The sequence below is a fragment of the Labrus bergylta genome, chromosome 20 (assembly GCF_963930695.1).
Source record: "Labrus bergylta chromosome 20, fLabBer1.1, whole genome shotgun sequence".
Lineage (NCBI taxonomy): Eukaryota > Metazoa > Chordata > Actinopteri > Labriformes > Labridae > Labrus > Labrus bergylta.
This window is the reverse complement of record NC_089214.1, coordinates 22,655,625-22,672,014: the sequence shown is the minus strand read 5'-3', so window position 1 is coordinate 22,672,014 and position 16,390 is coordinate 22,655,625. Positions and strand designations below refer to the sequence as shown.

Below are 16,390 nucleotides of genomic sequence, written 5' to 3'. Positions count from 1 at the left end.
GCAGACTCCTCAACTCGTCCTTCAGGTTTCAGGTTTAGAGCGTTTGTATGTGATATTTTATTCAGGAATGATAAAGTGCTCCATCAGTCTGCCGTGACACAAACAAAGAACAGGCTCAGTGGAAACTATTGCCCAATGCAGAGCCTTTAAACTGAATCTAAGCTGCTCAAAATGTTTTTGCCAATTTCTTTCTCATCCCAAATCCAATAAGACATTTCAAAAACATGAAGTAATGCATCATCATCATCATCATCATATTATCATTTATTGACTCAGGACAGCTCTGCACAGAGAGAAGACACGGACACACCAGAGAAAGAGTCAAACATCATCTACTGCTAAAATCACATTTTCTCTCCTTCACTCATCAGTGCAACTTTTAACTCGTCTCAACATGATTCCTCTCTCTCCTCTATTCTCCTGACTTAACAGGAAATTGACGAAAGCAACCCATCAGGGTGCTTTTCCGAACAACGCTGGCCCCGCCCCTTTCTGGGCGAAAAAGTTAAACCTAAAATGAATGGCTGTAAATGGAAAAGACCTCTTTCGAGATTTAAAAGGTTAGAATAAGAAAAACTTGTTTAACGACTGTTTGGGAGACTTTTGTGAACAGGGAGCTGCCCAAACGCTCTCTCCAGAGAACAACTGAAAAAAGACGCTGGCGCTCAGAAAAAAACACCAGGTGGACACGAGGCCTAATCCTCTAGTTTCAGCCACAACACAAAGACCTCTTCTCTCTCATTTGTCTCTGTAGATAAAAAAGCATTTTGTAAATAGTTTTAAGTACAAATAGCTTTGTAATAGCATTTCATCATGCTGCTACCAGTGTGCTCTAATCCACCGCAGATACATTCTCAGGGCTTGTTTTTACCCAAAAGGGGGCGTGGTCACTTTGGCGAGCTGTAAGTGACGTTTCGACTTCTCTCATCAACTCTCTTGTCTTCACACCTGGGCTCTGTTACTAAATAATTGGATGTCTACATGACTGATATGTACATATTCAGTTTGTGTTAACCACAGCTGTAGATTCTTTTTTCAGTCTGCAGCTGCTGAACAGGCTGTAACATGATCCTTTAGGGGGAAATACTCCCTAACATGTGTGTCTTTTAAAAAGGCTTGATGCAGCCTAGGACATGGCTCAGATTGTAGTCTAATAACAAAGATCACTGGACAGAATCAGTTGTTTGATCACTTTCTTAAAAGCCAGCGGCAGAAACAATGAATGTATCATTTCAAACTTGGTCGTCTCCCGCTGCCTCAATCTGTCATTTTGTTTGTTTCATTTCATGAATTGTGTTTTGAGTCATAGTTCAGATTAAACTAAATATTTGTGCAACACAGAATATGATACTAACTACTTCACGGATCCATGCAGTTGTAAACATCTGCTCTACCTCTCACATCTGTTCAGATAAATGTAAAAAAAACGTTCCCTGCACTCCAGCGCTCCGCTCATCTTTCTCTTCCTTTCAGTCTCTGTGTGTGTCACCCATGAACCTGATCACCACGGCAACAAATATAATGTGTCACACGTCACATGCTTTATCCGACAGCTCTGGACTCTGCCGACCCGGTCACGCCTCCTCTGCTTTACGATCCATAAAACTAACACGAGTCAGTCCTGGAGGGTCCTTTAAGTCGGGTTTTCTGGGTCTGGTGGTCGTTTTGATGCAGCGTCCTCTTGCACTAACTCGGTCAGCAGTCTGGGACACTGGCGTCCAGAAGACTCCATGTCATTGGTGCCTTGACTATAGGTCACCTGCACTTTATCCTTACTCTAGGTACCTTTGGTGGACTTCCTGGTTTTTCAATCGGGGCTGCCAGGCTACCTTTTGTTTGCTGATCGCACCTGATCTTGTCTCATCCAACCTGTTGGTGCTGAGGAAGACCGGTGGAGAGAAGGTAATCAGATACAGATTGTGATGATGTGTAGTGTGAACTACTGCTGAGCTTTAACCTTTGATACTCACAGCGAGGTTCACCTGGTTGCCGTGGGTTACTGGCGCTGCTGCCGAAGGAAGACTGGAAGTTATGAATGGTCTCCTGAAGGATCTGCCGCTCTCGTCCCTGATAAATGCAAACAATGCTCAAGTAGATGCTCTAACTGTAGTTTCATATATTCCTTCCTCTGGTTTCTGATATTTATTCCTTTTAGCCGTTTCCATCCTGGCTCAGAGAGATTCTTCCTGTCTCTGATGGCAATGTTTACATCGTTTAAAGACATAGAGGTAGCTAACAGTGAAATACATTTACAGGACTTAAAGGCAGGGTTGGTCAATTTCTAAAACTAGCATGATTTTGAAAGTAGCATTCCCTCAGTGCTCCGTCTGCAACCATCCCCCCCCCTCTGTGCTCCCTCATAAGCCACTTACATACAGAGCGGAGTCCCTCCAGAAGTGGACCTCAGCTCATCTCTTACATTGTGTAGAAACTACGTCGTCTCAGGTCTCATTCAGCGGTAAGTAAACTCACAGTATAAACTCCTAAAGTCATCGGTGACGCTCTTTGAGTGTGAGCTAGAGCACGCAAGAGGTAGAGAGCAAGCAGGGAGACTGGGAGGCCTCTGATTGGTTCATCAGATTGGTACCTCGTGGCAGACATTGGTTGAAGTTTTTACAGACTTACAAACTGATACAGATGATGGATTTTCTTTGTTCCTTTTACAGAGAACATGAGTTATTAATTTCTGTCAGGACCTAAAGACAATTTACACCAAAATCTAAAAAAGTGGATCTGGAGGAAATGACCAACCCTGCCTTTAAGCCCCACATTCTCTGGAAACACCAAATTCATGCTAACTACCATGACGTATCATACACGATTCACCAAACACACCTTTCCAGCGTTGAGCTCGGATATCGCCGCGAGGATCTGTTGTCGGGGTCCGTCTGTTTTAATGCCGAGCTCCTTCAGGTCTCCGTCTGTTAGAGTCAGAAAAGCCTCCATATCGACCTAAAGGAGGAGAAAACAGAATCAAACAAACCGCACAGTGTTGTATTTTAAATAAAGGAATGAACAGAATAGAACATTAAAGAAACTTCTCTTTAACATAAAAGACAGATTTCACATTAATTTGAAGTAAATATCAAAGATTACCTCCTGCTCCTCAAAGATTGGCTGGTATTTCTCCAATGACAGTTTCTTCAAGATACCAGAAAGCTCATCTAAAAAAACATGAGAACAACATTCAGTATACTAATAACAATAGCGCTTTTCAGAACCTCAAAGACACTGTACATTTGTTAAAAAAGAAAGAAAGATCAGAACCGTAAGAACAAATTAACAAATATTGCAACATTACACATAGGTCATATACGTGAGTGGTTCAAACTAACTAAAGTATAGTGTCGAAAATGTCATTTGAACTTGATGTGACCAATCAGTGAGCAGCATTTTTCTTCCTGCAGTGTTTGTTTCCTCTCGTGTCTGATCATCTCTGAACAGACTAACCGCTAAAATAACTTCTATCTTCCGACGTTCATCTACAAACTCTAATGTTTGTACGATATGACAAAGCATCATGATGAGGTGAGAACTAAAGCCTACAGCTTCAGCTACAGCTAGTGTCCAATAACAACAGTGACATCTAGTGGTGAAATCTTCAACTACAATTTAAGGTCATTTAACAGTCTGCTATTATTAAATAATCTCGGCTCATGGAAAACTAAAGCAGGAGTACAAAACTATGTCATCTTACATTTATGAGTAATTAAATCGACACCAAACAGCGGTAAAACCCGCTGCTCTTCCTCATCGTCAAGGTTTTCCCCACTTCCTAATTGATCATCATGACAACCGTATTTTACGGAGGACTTTACATCTACCAGGAGCTCAGTGTATGATTTAAGTTGTAAGTTGTTTCCTGAATAAATAAGCTGCATAAATGTGGAGTTAGTGCATGTGCAGAATAATGTCTTTAGTTTCACCTTCATCAGTTATGGTCCCACTGCTGGAGCCCCCGCTGCTTTTGGAGCGAGGATGTGAAGAGGCTGAGGACAGAGAGTCTACCGGCCCAGTGGGAGGCTTTGGCGTTGGGGAAGGAGACGGAGTGAGAGTGGGCGACGTGCTCTTGGAGGTGGAGGAGTTTCCTGACTGAGGTCTCTTCTTCAGCTCCATCTTCTGCAGAGGAACAAAAGGAAGCACCAGTTTAGTGACACGAGAGGAGACATTTAAAGTTACCAGAGCTATGATAGAAAGGAAACACAGACCCTTCTGGAGTGGAGGTCGGAGGCCCCCAGGCTGGGGTGGGAGTGGATGTCAGGGAGGCTGATGTCAGGCAGCGGCAGGCCGGAGGCTGAGGAGGGGATGGATAGTGTGTTCTGTGTCTGACTCTGCTGCTTCTCTGGGGTTTGAGTCTTCACATCTATAAGACCTGCTGCTCGCTTCCTTTGAGCTGCTATCTGTGAGAGCACGCTGTCTGCACTGCCCCCTGGTGGAAGAGCGTGGTTAGAGGTTAGCGTTTCGGTTAACCTTGTTTCTCAGGTTTTGTTTGCACTTCTGTGTTTGTGTAAACCTGATCTGTTGTGGGAGTCCCGGTTGATCCCAGCGACTCCGTTGGAGCCTCCTGAGGAGTGGGGGGAGTGGTAGTGTCCAGAGTTCGATGGCGAGGAGGACGAGGGCCCCTTAGGAATGCTGGGAAACTTAATGGACCTACTGACCACGCGACTGATGGATGTCTATGAGAGGAAGGAGACAGAGGGGAAAAGAGGGCAAAAGAGGGCAAAAGACGTTTGGATGATGACAAAGATACACGTTTTACCCTGAATACAAACGTTCTCTCCCTCGCACTCACAATATCCGAGTTTCCACTGCTGTTCAGTTTCCTCTGGGGGGGCATCGGCAGGCGGGGGGCTTCGCTCTTTCCCTCCCTGAGGAGGCGTGAGCGGTCTGAGTTCCACGGTTCAAAGTTGGACGGAGGAAGGAACGGAGGGATCACCGCTTTCAGCTTGTCATTGGGCAGTCGGGTCAAAGGAGCGCCGCTTCTGAGCTACAGGAGGCGAAAACACAGAAAACAATCACAACGCTAACTGACGATAACCATCAACCCGATTCACACAGACCCCACAGATTTAAATCATTAACTTCAGAATCATTACACAAACATTAACCAATATATTTTTTACATCCAATTAAATCCTCCTACCATAGTCGTTATTAGAAAGTCTTCCTTTTCCGAGGACGCCCTGCAAAGACCTGAAAAAGGAACAATGTCTGATCACACAGGGTTTTTACACGATTTCTAAAATCTTATCAAATTTTTTAAAACACATTTCTTTTTACCTCAACAAAAACGATTTAAGATCCAAAATTTCATCAATTTCTTTGATCTAAAAAAAATAACAATTGTAATTTTTCCTTTGTTACTTAAATGTTGTCGATCCAAATGTCTCCATGTGAAAGATTTACCGATCTGATCCGATCTGGCTCAAATAGAAAGAATTCTTCTGAATGAGACGTGGATTGTGCCAATTGATGTTCTTATCAATTTCCATGGACACCCTTGATCTGATCGTGTCTTCCTGGTTTGCCTATAACTATTCTTACTGCGCATGTCTGAAGGTCCTGCAGACTTGAACTCTCCCCGTTCATTGATCAAAGGGCGATTATGTACTGCTGAGCTCGCAGATTAATAGAAAGAAAAAGGTTAAATACAAACATCCAAAGTCACAGGGGGAAAGAGGAGGAGAGTGAAATCTCTGTCACACAGCAAGAGGTAGAGCGGAGGAACGACATCTGGAGATGTGCAGCGACAGTGTTTTTTTGTTTTTTTGAAATAACACAGGAGGAGATAATCTGCACAGCGACACTGGCGGGTTTATCAGAAACTAGACCAAAAGAAATAACGGAGAATAAACACATAGCAGGGCTGTGAGTTCTGCTGGAACTGGATCTCACTCCAGAGAAAAACTTTATTGACACACACGCCCATTAACGGGACACATACCTGATGAACCAAAAAACAGAGATCGGTTTCTCACAAGTTCAATAAGGACAGATCTACCTGTGTCATAATGGTTCAATTCTGATTCAGTGTTTGATGGGAATTATTTAAATTGGATTAAACAAATTTTGCTCGTGTAAACAAAGCTACTGTCTCCAATCAAAGGAGCTTAGAAAGTTAGAAGGAGGACATACTGGCTGCTGCATTGTTGTCAGAGAAGCCAGCACTTCAACATAGCATGTTTCCTTAATGTCTGATCACATAGTAAGATACCTTCATCATTTCACTCACTACACATCTCACTGACTGGACCTTTCACCAAAACATCTGATGTCTTACAGCCTGCAGCATTCATACTCTGTCTCACCAGCATCTTTGCTCTTCACAGCCCAGGCGTTGCTGAGGTCGTTCCCTCCCAGAGCTGGACTCGGTGCGAGCGCCCCGTTGGACCCGGCAGCAGGTTTCCTCTCCGCCTTCATTGTGGCATCCAATGAGGTTTCAGCATCGTCAGGAAACGGAGCGAGGCGGTTGGACGAGAGGCCGTGTCTCAGGGTGTGAGTCAACTTCAGCCGGCGGAACCGATTTGACATCCGACTCCACCAGGACTGAAAGGGGGAGGAGCCAAACACGTAAGAGTCTGGATTATAGAGGAAGCAGTTCAAAAACAATGTTCACGTTTTTCACCTTCAGGCCTCCCTTGTCATCAGGCGGCACGGGGACGTTGTTGAGTGATTGTCGGCTTTTTGATCGCGTCATCAAGGCCCTGCCGCGGTGTTTCGACTTGTCCTTGTCCACTTGCATACAAACGGATGCTAACAGACGCACCAACTCAGTGTCTGTGAGAGAAATCCAGACACACACACAGACCCTTAACACGGATGGGGTCACTGTGGCCTGGCACATGCTAAAAGATTTTTTAAATCTTAAACTATTTTGAAAATATGAGACCACACATGACGAGAAATCCTGACAGATTTAACAGTTCAGATCTTATCATGTTTGGAGAGCAACCAGACGACCAACTCGGCACGCCACACACTCAGATTCATTCACCAACAACCAGAGCTATCAAAACTCGTCATCTCACGCCGTCAACCGTGACTAAAGAGTAAACTGTTAGCTGGTCGATCCATTACGGTAAACTTTTTGGTCCAACTCCTTGTCAGTTAGATTGTCAGTTAGATTGTCAGACACGTTGTATAAACACTTGTATTGAATTTATGACATCCATCTAACTTTATGCTTCACGTTTGCTTTTGTTGCCGTGGTGATGTTTGTTGTGCTTCCTGCTTCAGTCAGCTTGCTTCCTGATTGGCTATTGTTCTGTTCTACGTCACCATCCACAGAGTCAGTGCTCGGCCATCCTTGGTGTTGTCCCCACACACGATAGGATTTCTAATCCTAAATATTGAAAATGTTTAATATTTACGATTTCATATTGGGGGGGCCCATATTGTCTTCCAAGAAGACCAGGGAGGTTAAAACACACCTCAGACCACTGGAGAGTCTGACAAGATAATCCGGTCTTTGCTGACTTTGGTCAGAACAGCCAATTTATCTTGTAGTGTGTACCCAGCTTTAAACCGGTTAAACACAATCTCTTCTGACAGTCACCAGCAATCGTGTCAGCATGGTGCGGGAAAGCTTTGCCTAGTGTGAGTGCGCCCTTAGTGTGGTTTGTTTATATATATAACTGTATGGTTTGCCTACAGTTAAAAATAAAAATAATTTAAAAAGTGATGAGCAGAGTCGACATCGATCCGTGTAGTCGTTTGTCCAGTTTGTAATTGTAAAGTGTCTTTGGAGCAGCCAATCAGGAGTCAGCAAGTCATTAACAAGGTCTGAGTGTGTTTTCTGAAATGGAAGAAGTATGACTAATCGAGGTACCTGGGTCATTCAGCAACATCACTAAATCAAAGGCTGTGTATCCGTTCTTCGCTCGGAGGTTCACATCCGCCCCCTGACCTAACAGATACTTCACGATGTCTTTATTACTGAAAAACACAAAGAAAAGAAACAAAAACTCATCGATGGTCCCACTTTTAGGAATCTAGAGTCTCACCCGCAGCTCCTTCTCACCCGTGATAAGTGGCCTGCATTAGAGCCGTCCACCCATGGACGCCATCTTGTTTGTCGATGTCGGCTTTCTTCTCCACCATCAGCTGCACCACCTCTAACTGACCGCTCACTGCCGCCATCATGAGAGGAGTCGCTCCCTCCTGATTGGACGAATTCACCTGAGTGGGATCCTCCTCCAAGATCTCTTTGACCAGCTGGGAATTTCCTGAAACATCAAACACACATTTTTATAATATACGACACGAAGAAACGCAAATACATCATGATTTCTGTTGTCTTTTTTGTATGGAACACATTACTGTTAAATGTTTTATGTAACTCACCCAACTTGAGGGCGCTGAAGACGTCGGGTCTCCTCCGCTCGTCGTCTGTGGAGAAAAGTGAAAAGAGTGAGACCAGAGAAGAGTTCTGATGTTCTCTGAAACAACAGTCCCTCTTGGACACGCTCCACATAGCTCAGGATCATCTGTTAGTTTGGAGGGGTTACGTAAATAATCAGTGTGCAGATCACGGCTCACACTGAAAACAGAGAACTGTGAACAGAGAGAGGAAAGAAGAAACCGGGCAGAGAGAGAGCACGGATCTGAAACTGAAGAACCATCAGAAACAAACACTCAGCTGGAAAAGGGGATTATTCTGAAACAGTACATTGTGTTTAGTGAAAGTTGTTAGTGCGCGCGTCCCATGTATGGAGGCTGTTGTCCTCCAGGCGGGCGGCCCGGGTTCGAATCCGACCTGTGGCTCCTTTCCCGCATGTCAATCCTCACTCTCTCTCTCTCTCTCTGATTTCCAACTCTATCCACTCTCCTATCGCTCCAATAAAGGCACAAAAAAGGCAATTAAAAAATCTTTTAAAAAATAACAAAAATATTGAAGGAGAAAGTTTAAGCTTAATTGTATTATTGTCCTTTTCACTGTACGTGTGGCAGATAAACAGGTAGGAAGTTAGTGTTTATGTCCACCTGGCATTTTTCTCTCAGTGCCTGCTTTGTTTTACAATCTTTCCCAACGAGTAGAGAGTACGCGACTGCTCGGAGAAAAGATGCAGCGCCCAGAAAAAAACAAATGTGGTTAATAAATTTCCACTTGGCCACATGTTTGCAAATTCATTAATACTTTGATTAATTGTGTAGCCCTTCGTTTTAATCCTGGACAACAGTACATGGACCTCTTTCAGCCCACAAGCTTATACTGTAGATGTTTTCTTTCAGGATTCTGCAGCCTGCATGCCTTCACCTAAGAAGCAAAGAGACTGAAGCTGCTGCTCCTTCAGCGTACTGCTTTAAGCTCAGAGTAACAACTAAAGGAGAACCAGACGGTTCATTCAATCTTTTTTATCGACTCAGGTTTTCTTGCATCTGTTCTTCAGTGGCTGGAGAGACTAAGTACAACAAACAGCACTCTGACTGAGTTGTGCTTAAACCCAGAGTAAACGTGAGAAACAGCAGCAGACATGAAAGAGGCCGAGAAACAGCACTGCTGGTTTCACTCTCACATCAGTGTTAATAGTAGTGCAGACACACCCACAGAAAGAGACAGATAGAGCTTTCACACCTGCACAAAACTGTGCAGGTGTGAGCTGCATGTGTGAACACAAACAGCCAAAGTTTTTATTCTGACTTATCCTGAGTTTCTCCTCCAGCCTCCTCGTATTTCCTCGACTTTGACACAGAGAGGTGAGCCTCACCTGTCTGTGGTCTGACGGTGGTGATGGAGTCCAGGTACGCCTTGATGTCTCTCTGCTTCAGCTGCATGGCGAGCTCAAACGGCGTCTTGGACAGGACGTTGACTCGGTCAGGGTCAGCTCCTCGCTCCACAAGCTGCTGAGTTACAGCAACCTTCAAACACACAAAAGGCGGCATTTCAGTGACACAAACTTTCCACCAACGTATAACTCTGCATTAAGGTTGTCAACACAAAAAAATGCCACATGTTTTAAAAAGTATTCAATCTTCGTTAATTTAAAGGATCAATCAGTGAGATGTGTAGTGAGTGAAATGATAAAGGTATCTTACTATCTGATCAGACATTAAGGAAACATGCTATGTTGAAGTGCTGGCTTCTCTGACAACAATGCAGCAGCCAGTATGTCCTCCTTCTAACTTTAGATTCTGCTCCTGAATGCTCTGGATTTGTTTGGACCAGAGAAGGTAGGCGCTTTTAAGACACCCCCACACGGCCGTTTTGGACGCCCCTCGGTTTGTCAGATATGAGAGCAGTTATCAGGTCAACAGGTGTTGCAGCGATGGAAGCAGTCAAGAGAAGTGGTTCAGATAGAAGTGATTGTACCCGACCTAAAAAGCCTCTGCATGTTTCTAATAAGCTCCACGAGCAGAAACGTGCTCAAGCTAGGATCAATATTGGAGATGCTTTTGAAAAATGGAGAGAGGTTAGAACACAGAAAGGTTTACAGACCCATGCAGAGCTGGATAAACACTGAAGCTTCAGTGTCCACCACATGGTGACCTGTGTGAGCATGGACTCTAGAGGGGGGGGGGAGGGGGGGGAGACAGCTCTCTACAATGTTTTGAACTGCAGATTTATCAAAATGCTTAATTGTTGCAACAGTCCTGTTTTTACCTTCCCGCCAAGCGTTGCCACCATCAGAGGTCCCCAGCCGGTGGTCTTCTGGGAGAAGTTGACATCAGAGCCCCACTCCAGCAGCAGACGCACTGTGGCCTCGTGTCCGTACTGAGCTGCCACCATCAGAGCTATGATGTCCATGAACTCTCTGCCGTCTCCTCCTGGACAGCCTTCAGTCGCTCCGAAGCCGCCCCCACTGAGGACAGAGACGGCCGGATGGATTTAAGACCAAAGATGTTATTCGAATGATTTTTAGGTGGAGTTTACAGCTTAGGTCCAAACCTGCAGCTGTTGTTGTTGTTTCCGTTGGAGACTGTGTCTGCAGCCACAGCCAGATGATCGTAGTCATCAACGTAGGCCCCGCTCTCCAGAAGCAGCTTCAATACATGAGTGTGTCCCCCACGGGCCGCCATAGTCAGGACACTCGCTCCCAGACGGTTACGTCCGTTAATCTCTGCCCCGTTCTCCAGCAGGATGTGGGCGACAGTGAGGTGGCCGAACCTGGATGGAGAAAAAACAGACAGACCAGAATGATGCAGGGATGATATTTCCTAATTTCAGATAGCACTTCAAACATGTCTCATAAAATATCATCTCTGAGCCAAATCAACTCAAAACATGGTCCTGAAGTATATCCTCAAATTTAAACCTTACATACTATATATATATTTTTTAGAGCCTGGCCGATCAATCTGCCAGCCAAACTCCATTCATGAATCTGGCAATTTAGTTTAGTCTGTCTGCCCTCCAACCAGTGTTTATCCCCAACATGTCTGCCAGTGTCTCCTACAGACAGATAATCTCTCTCTTCATTTTTATTTCTTTACTTTCATTAACAAACTTTGGTTCTCCCAGAAATAATACATGCAACACTTAGCAGGGCAACCAGAGTGAGTGCTGTCACATGGGGCCCCCCTTAGGGAGTTTTCCTACTGTCATTTCAAAATTTGCAAATTTTGAGCCACTGTTATGGTTTAAAGTTTGTCAATCCTTGGGGCCCCCTACTAATCTGTGGTCCCAAGCAGTTGCCAGTTGACACGCAGCACCTCTGCCTTTATAGTACCTTAAACCAGATATAACATGTCAGGCTTTGAGGTAATACTCGAGGTAAATTAGAAAATATACGAGGTATTTTTTGACAAACTTTATGTTTCTATCAGCCGAATTAAATAGCAGGTTCTAACTAATCCTACGTGATATTTTAAAGTTATACACAATCATCTGTAAGGCGTTAACATGTAAATATTGTTATTTCTGAATGGAGTTTGGCTGGCGGTGAGAGAGCTCCGGCCCCACCTCGCAGCCTGCATCAGCGGGGTCCAGCCGTAGTTGTTGCGGCTGTCCACCGAAGCTCCTTTCCGAAGCAGAAACCGAACCAGGTTCTCATGACCGCTGGCGGAGGCGAACTGTAGGGCGGTGTTCCCCTCTTCGTCCGTGCAGTCCACCGGAACCAGAGACAACATGTCCGCGGTGTTACACTCCGAACCGGCCTCGGACCGAAGCCTGCTCTGCCGCCCGGACTCCTTCGGGGCTCCGGGCTCCAGGATCCCCCGGGCGGTGTCATAATCCCCCTCGTCGCAGGCTCGGAAAAGAAGCAGCGAATTGGCGGGGACACCGAAGTTCATCTCTTCGGTTAAAGTGTCAGCCGGTCTCCATTCATGTTCGGTTACTTTAACGGACGGTAACGGTCCAGACTTTTCCTCTGTCACTCGGTAACGGCCTGACGCGCAGATAAATCTAATTAAATCTCCTGGTTAAAGATAAATCTTCTTCTTATCGAGAAGAAAACGCAGACTGTCGTCTTTACTTTCCTACTTAACAACTTCTCGTGGTTTCTTCACGGTTTCGACACAACAACTTTCTGGCAACCGGCCGCCGCTGCCCCGGTTCCGTTACTTGTTTTGGAATCTGACTCGCATCAACGCCGTTACGACACAACACACAACTTCTGCTTTCATTTTTCAGAATAAAAGCCCAGCGAACTATGCCACTGCAAATGTTTTTTGTCATTAGCGCAAGCAGAAGGCAGATCATTTAGAGGGAAAGCTAGCTTATTGCTTGTGCATTTTCACAGACAAAACCTCAGAGAAAAAAAATCTAAAATATTAGTAAGCATGTATGTATGGCCTTGTATTGGATTTCCTTTACTGGAACACCACGCCCTCAGGTGGCCCATTTTAGTGTTCAAGTCTTTTGAGAGCCACTCTGGGGGCGTTTTTGCCAACGGAGGGGCATATTTTTTTAAAACAGGGGGCTTCAGAAAGATTATCTTTATCACAATTGTATTGGAAAAACAATTAATCTGCTTTTGTCTTTATTGTTTGTTCTATTTTTTGAATTTCCCTCGGAATCAATAAAGTATCTATCTATCTATCTATTTTTTTTTTTTTTTTTAAGGATTTAGGGTCATAATTAGAGGACGAACTTCATCGAGTTTTCTCCTGATGAAGGGCCACTTTATTTCACCCCCTGTATAACCTCCACCCCTAAGTCGGTCAGTGTCCAACTTTATCCAACTTGATAAAGATAAAGGAGTTCCATTATTGAACAATGTTATTTTTAAATATCTGACTTGGCAATGATCAAAAGTGTAACCAGTTTAATGTGGGGTGGCTGTGGGTCAGTGGTATAGTCGGTTGTGTCTCAACTGGAGGACGAGGGACGGGGGTTCGATCCCCAGCTCCTGCAGCCACATGTCCTATGTGTCTTTGGGCAAGACACTTAACCCCAAGTTTCTCCCACAGCTTTATCTGTGGCAAAATACTGATGGACACTTTACATAGTAACCTCTGCCATCAGGTTGTGAATGTGTAGGTGTAACCTGCGATGTAAAAGTGCTTCGAGTCGTCAGAAGACTTGAAAAGAACATTCAAGCTCAAGTCCATTTACCATTTAATTAACTTTCTTTGGCCTCCTCGTTTGGATTGACATTAAAACAGTTATTTATCCCTTTATCATTGCTTTGCTTACATTTATTATTTAAGATTTAAGTAATCTCAGCACAGTCAATATTTGCTTTATTTTGTAAAGAGAAACCGGATGTATAACTTTGTTGTCAAGTCTAACTTGACCAAACACCGCTGGAGTTGGATGTTGGTGAGCGTCAGGTATGCGGATTGTTTCCACCCAGTGGTGATGGTCTGTAACTACAACCTAGTACTGACTGTAACAGTCAGGTGTAGCCACTTGGTGTCGCTGTTGGCAAAGGGTGTATAGAAAACAGAAGAAGAAGAACTAGAGACCCGGATGTGCAGTACTTAATCCGGAAACGGGCCCTCTTTCGTTCTTTCTGTGAGCAGCTAACCACGTTGTTGGCGTCCGTTCCTGACTCACCGCTGTTCGCTTGAATTTCTCCCGAATAAGTCGGTCAGGAATAATCACAATGGTACGTACTCTTTACATATAAACTGTATTTTATATCACGCTTACGTTTCTGTACATTTGTTATCAAAATAAGGTTAGTTTGAGCGTTGAAATCCCCGGGCTCCGGTTAGTTAGCTCGTGAGCTTCTCTCCCGCCGGAAAGCCTTCATTATCTGGCCTGTATATTATAACTTACACCCGCCTTTATGACGGATTTATAAGTCTTTTATTTATCTAGAGAACATAATTCAAGACTATTTCTCACTCTTAATAAATCATCTTTAATCAAAGTTGTCTGAAGTAATCTAAAAAGCTACTGAATTGATATTTCAACTATATATACTCTTTAAGAGGCCTCGGGTTAACCAGACGTCACATCTTTGAAGTGATCATTAGGTTTTAATGTACATTATTTTGCGTTGTGACGTGTTCAGACAAACGTTAAGTTTGTATGTGGTCGTTGAACTATAACTAAGTTAAAGTCGGTGATACAGAAAGCAAAGCAACATTTCTAACTCACTTAATAATCTTCACTTTGAGTAGAAGTGGCTCCACGTGCTTTGTGCTGCAAATTAAGTTTCCTACAATGAAAATAATTCATTCAAATTAGAAAAATGGGGCTAAAATCGAGGAGTCCTCCTTTGATGTGTAATGTTAGTATTTGGGTCCAGTCAGTGTTATTTATTCTTTGTTTGTACACATGCAGGCTTTTAAGGACACCGGTAAGGCACCTGTTGAGACAGAGGTCGCCATCCATCGTATCCGCATCACCCTCACCAGCCGCAACGTCAAGTCTCTGGAGAAGGGTGAGTGACGCCAACAGAGTTCACATTCAGATTCAAACACACCTGAGCAATGAGGATAGAATTCACGCCTGATGAAACCTGACGACTGTATACGCTATTCTGAGCCGAGGCCTTCAGCGTAATGTGAAATCATTTCTCATCTGTGGTGTCTAAGTTTGGTCTTTTCTGACCCTCAGTGTGCGCAGACTTGATCCGTGGGGCCAAGGAGAAGAACCTGAAGGTGAAGGGACCCGTCCGCATGCCAACCAAGGTACAGGACCCGTCAATAAAACTTACTAGATATGACAGAAATATGAATTTGCTGGTAGAAAAGGAAAGTGAGTCCCACAGATTGAAGTGTCCTACTTTCAAGCCAGCTGAGATCTCAAGCATGAGAATATTTAAAGTGAGAATAGCCCCCCTACCAAGTATCTGCTTGTTGATGCTGTGGCCACATTGTTCAGGTGGTGGTGTAATATTTGCGCCCCACTCTGTGAATTTGCATTTTTGATGAGCATGGCAAAGCGGAGCTCCACATAAACGGACACATGCACACACGGTGCTGGCTCAGCTGATCCCATCTCACCTCTGTTACTCCCTCTGAAGACGGTACAGAGGTGGATCTCTTCGTCCTTTCTTTTACGCCTCCACGTCATTCAGCCTGAAGGCAAAGGTTCTCAGGAAGGGACATTAACATCACGGCATGCTGATCAGGGCTACAGTGAGCTTTGGTTTACTCGGTTACTATTTCACCATAACTTTGAACATCATCAGAGGGCTGCACCCAGTGTGTGATCAAAGTATGAAGGGTTTAGATCTAAAATCAGAAAATGACTCGAACACCAAGTTTGACTGAAATTGAAAATAATTGATGCACATTAAAAGACCATATTTGAAAAATAATAACATGTATTGCAGAAAGGACAAATATTGCCAAAAAAAATCTAAAATCCGTCATCTCTAATGACTCACTGCTTTCTCCTCTCTTCTCCAGACTCTGCGTATCACCACCAGAAAGACCCCCTGTGGTGAAGGATCCAAAACCTGGGATCGCTTCCAGATGAGGATCCACAAACGCCTGATCGATCTGCACAGCCCGTCTGAGATCGTGAAGCAGATCACCTCCATTAGCATCGAGCCCGGTGTAGAGGTCGAGGTCACCATCGCAGACGCATAAAGATGATGCTGATGAATAAAGAAACAAGAAACTGATGTGGTGGTTACTGTCTGGGTCCTCAAGTTTAGTGAAAGCTCACAACTTGTTTGAATATTACATTTCTGATCAGGATTCATTGGAAGAGGTGTCGAGCTGGGATGTAAATGTGCATTGATATAAGATGACTGCAGCACTTACACATTTAACTCCCAATAAAAAAGCTTGAAAATAAAGATTAAAAATGACATGACTAAAGGAGATAAGGTTAAATGATAATTCAGTCTTTCAGATGCTGATGTAGCTTGTCTGAGTTCAAACATTCAGTCTTTGGATTATAACTTTGAGGGGTGAAGAGGGTCCTGAGGATCTGGTAAGGGGACAGCAGTTCAGATATGTTTAATTTTGGGCCAGAGGTTTAAAAGTAAAACCTTGAAAGCAGCGTGTGACGTCAACACACCAGGGTTTGTATTCATGAAGCTGCATG

At 44.1% G+C, this 16,390-nt stretch overlaps 2 protein-coding genes and 1 non-coding gene across 3 annotated transcripts; 2 read left to right on the top strand and 1 right to left on the bottom strand.

Moving 5' to 3' along the window:
• Positions 1-243: 243 nt before the first annotated feature.
• LOC109992684 (ankyrin repeat and SAM domain-containing protein 6) lies at positions 244-12,514 on the bottom strand. Its single transcript, XM_020645396.3, has 18 exons — positions 11,900-12,514; positions 10,886-11,104; positions 10,601-10,799; positions 9,708-9,858; positions 8,344-8,388; positions 8,021-8,225; positions 7,829-7,935; positions 6,626-6,777; positions 6,309-6,546; positions 5,144-5,193; positions 4,793-4,987; positions 4,514-4,676; positions 4,209-4,429; positions 3,927-4,119; positions 3,097-3,164; positions 2,836-2,952; positions 1,971-2,067; positions 244-1,878 (listed from the first exon to the last, which is right to left on the bottom strand). The coding sequence occupies exons 1-18, from the start codon at positions 12,226-12,228 to the stop codon at positions 1,826-1,828; spliced, it is 2,802 nt and encodes a 933-aa protein (XP_020501052.2). The 5' UTR covers positions 12,229-12,514; the 3' UTR covers positions 244-1,825.
• A 1,315-nt stretch (positions 12,515-13,829) lies between these two features.
• Positions 13,830-15,962, top strand: rps20 (ribosomal protein S20). Its single transcript, XM_020645363.3, has 4 exons — positions 13,830-13,988; positions 14,672-14,771; positions 14,948-15,021; positions 15,745-15,962. The coding sequence occupies exons 1-4, from the start codon at positions 13,986-13,988 to the stop codon at positions 15,925-15,927; spliced, it is 360 nt and encodes a 119-aa protein (XP_020501019.1). The 5' UTR covers positions 13,830-13,985; the 3' UTR covers positions 15,928-15,962.
• On the top strand, positions 14,815-14,881 carry LOC114920903 (small nucleolar RNA U54). Its single transcript, XR_003809195.1, has one exon. It is a non-coding gene; the product is annotated as a small nucleolar RNA U54 (small nucleolar RNA).
• Positions 15,963-16,390: the final 428 nt, after the last annotated feature.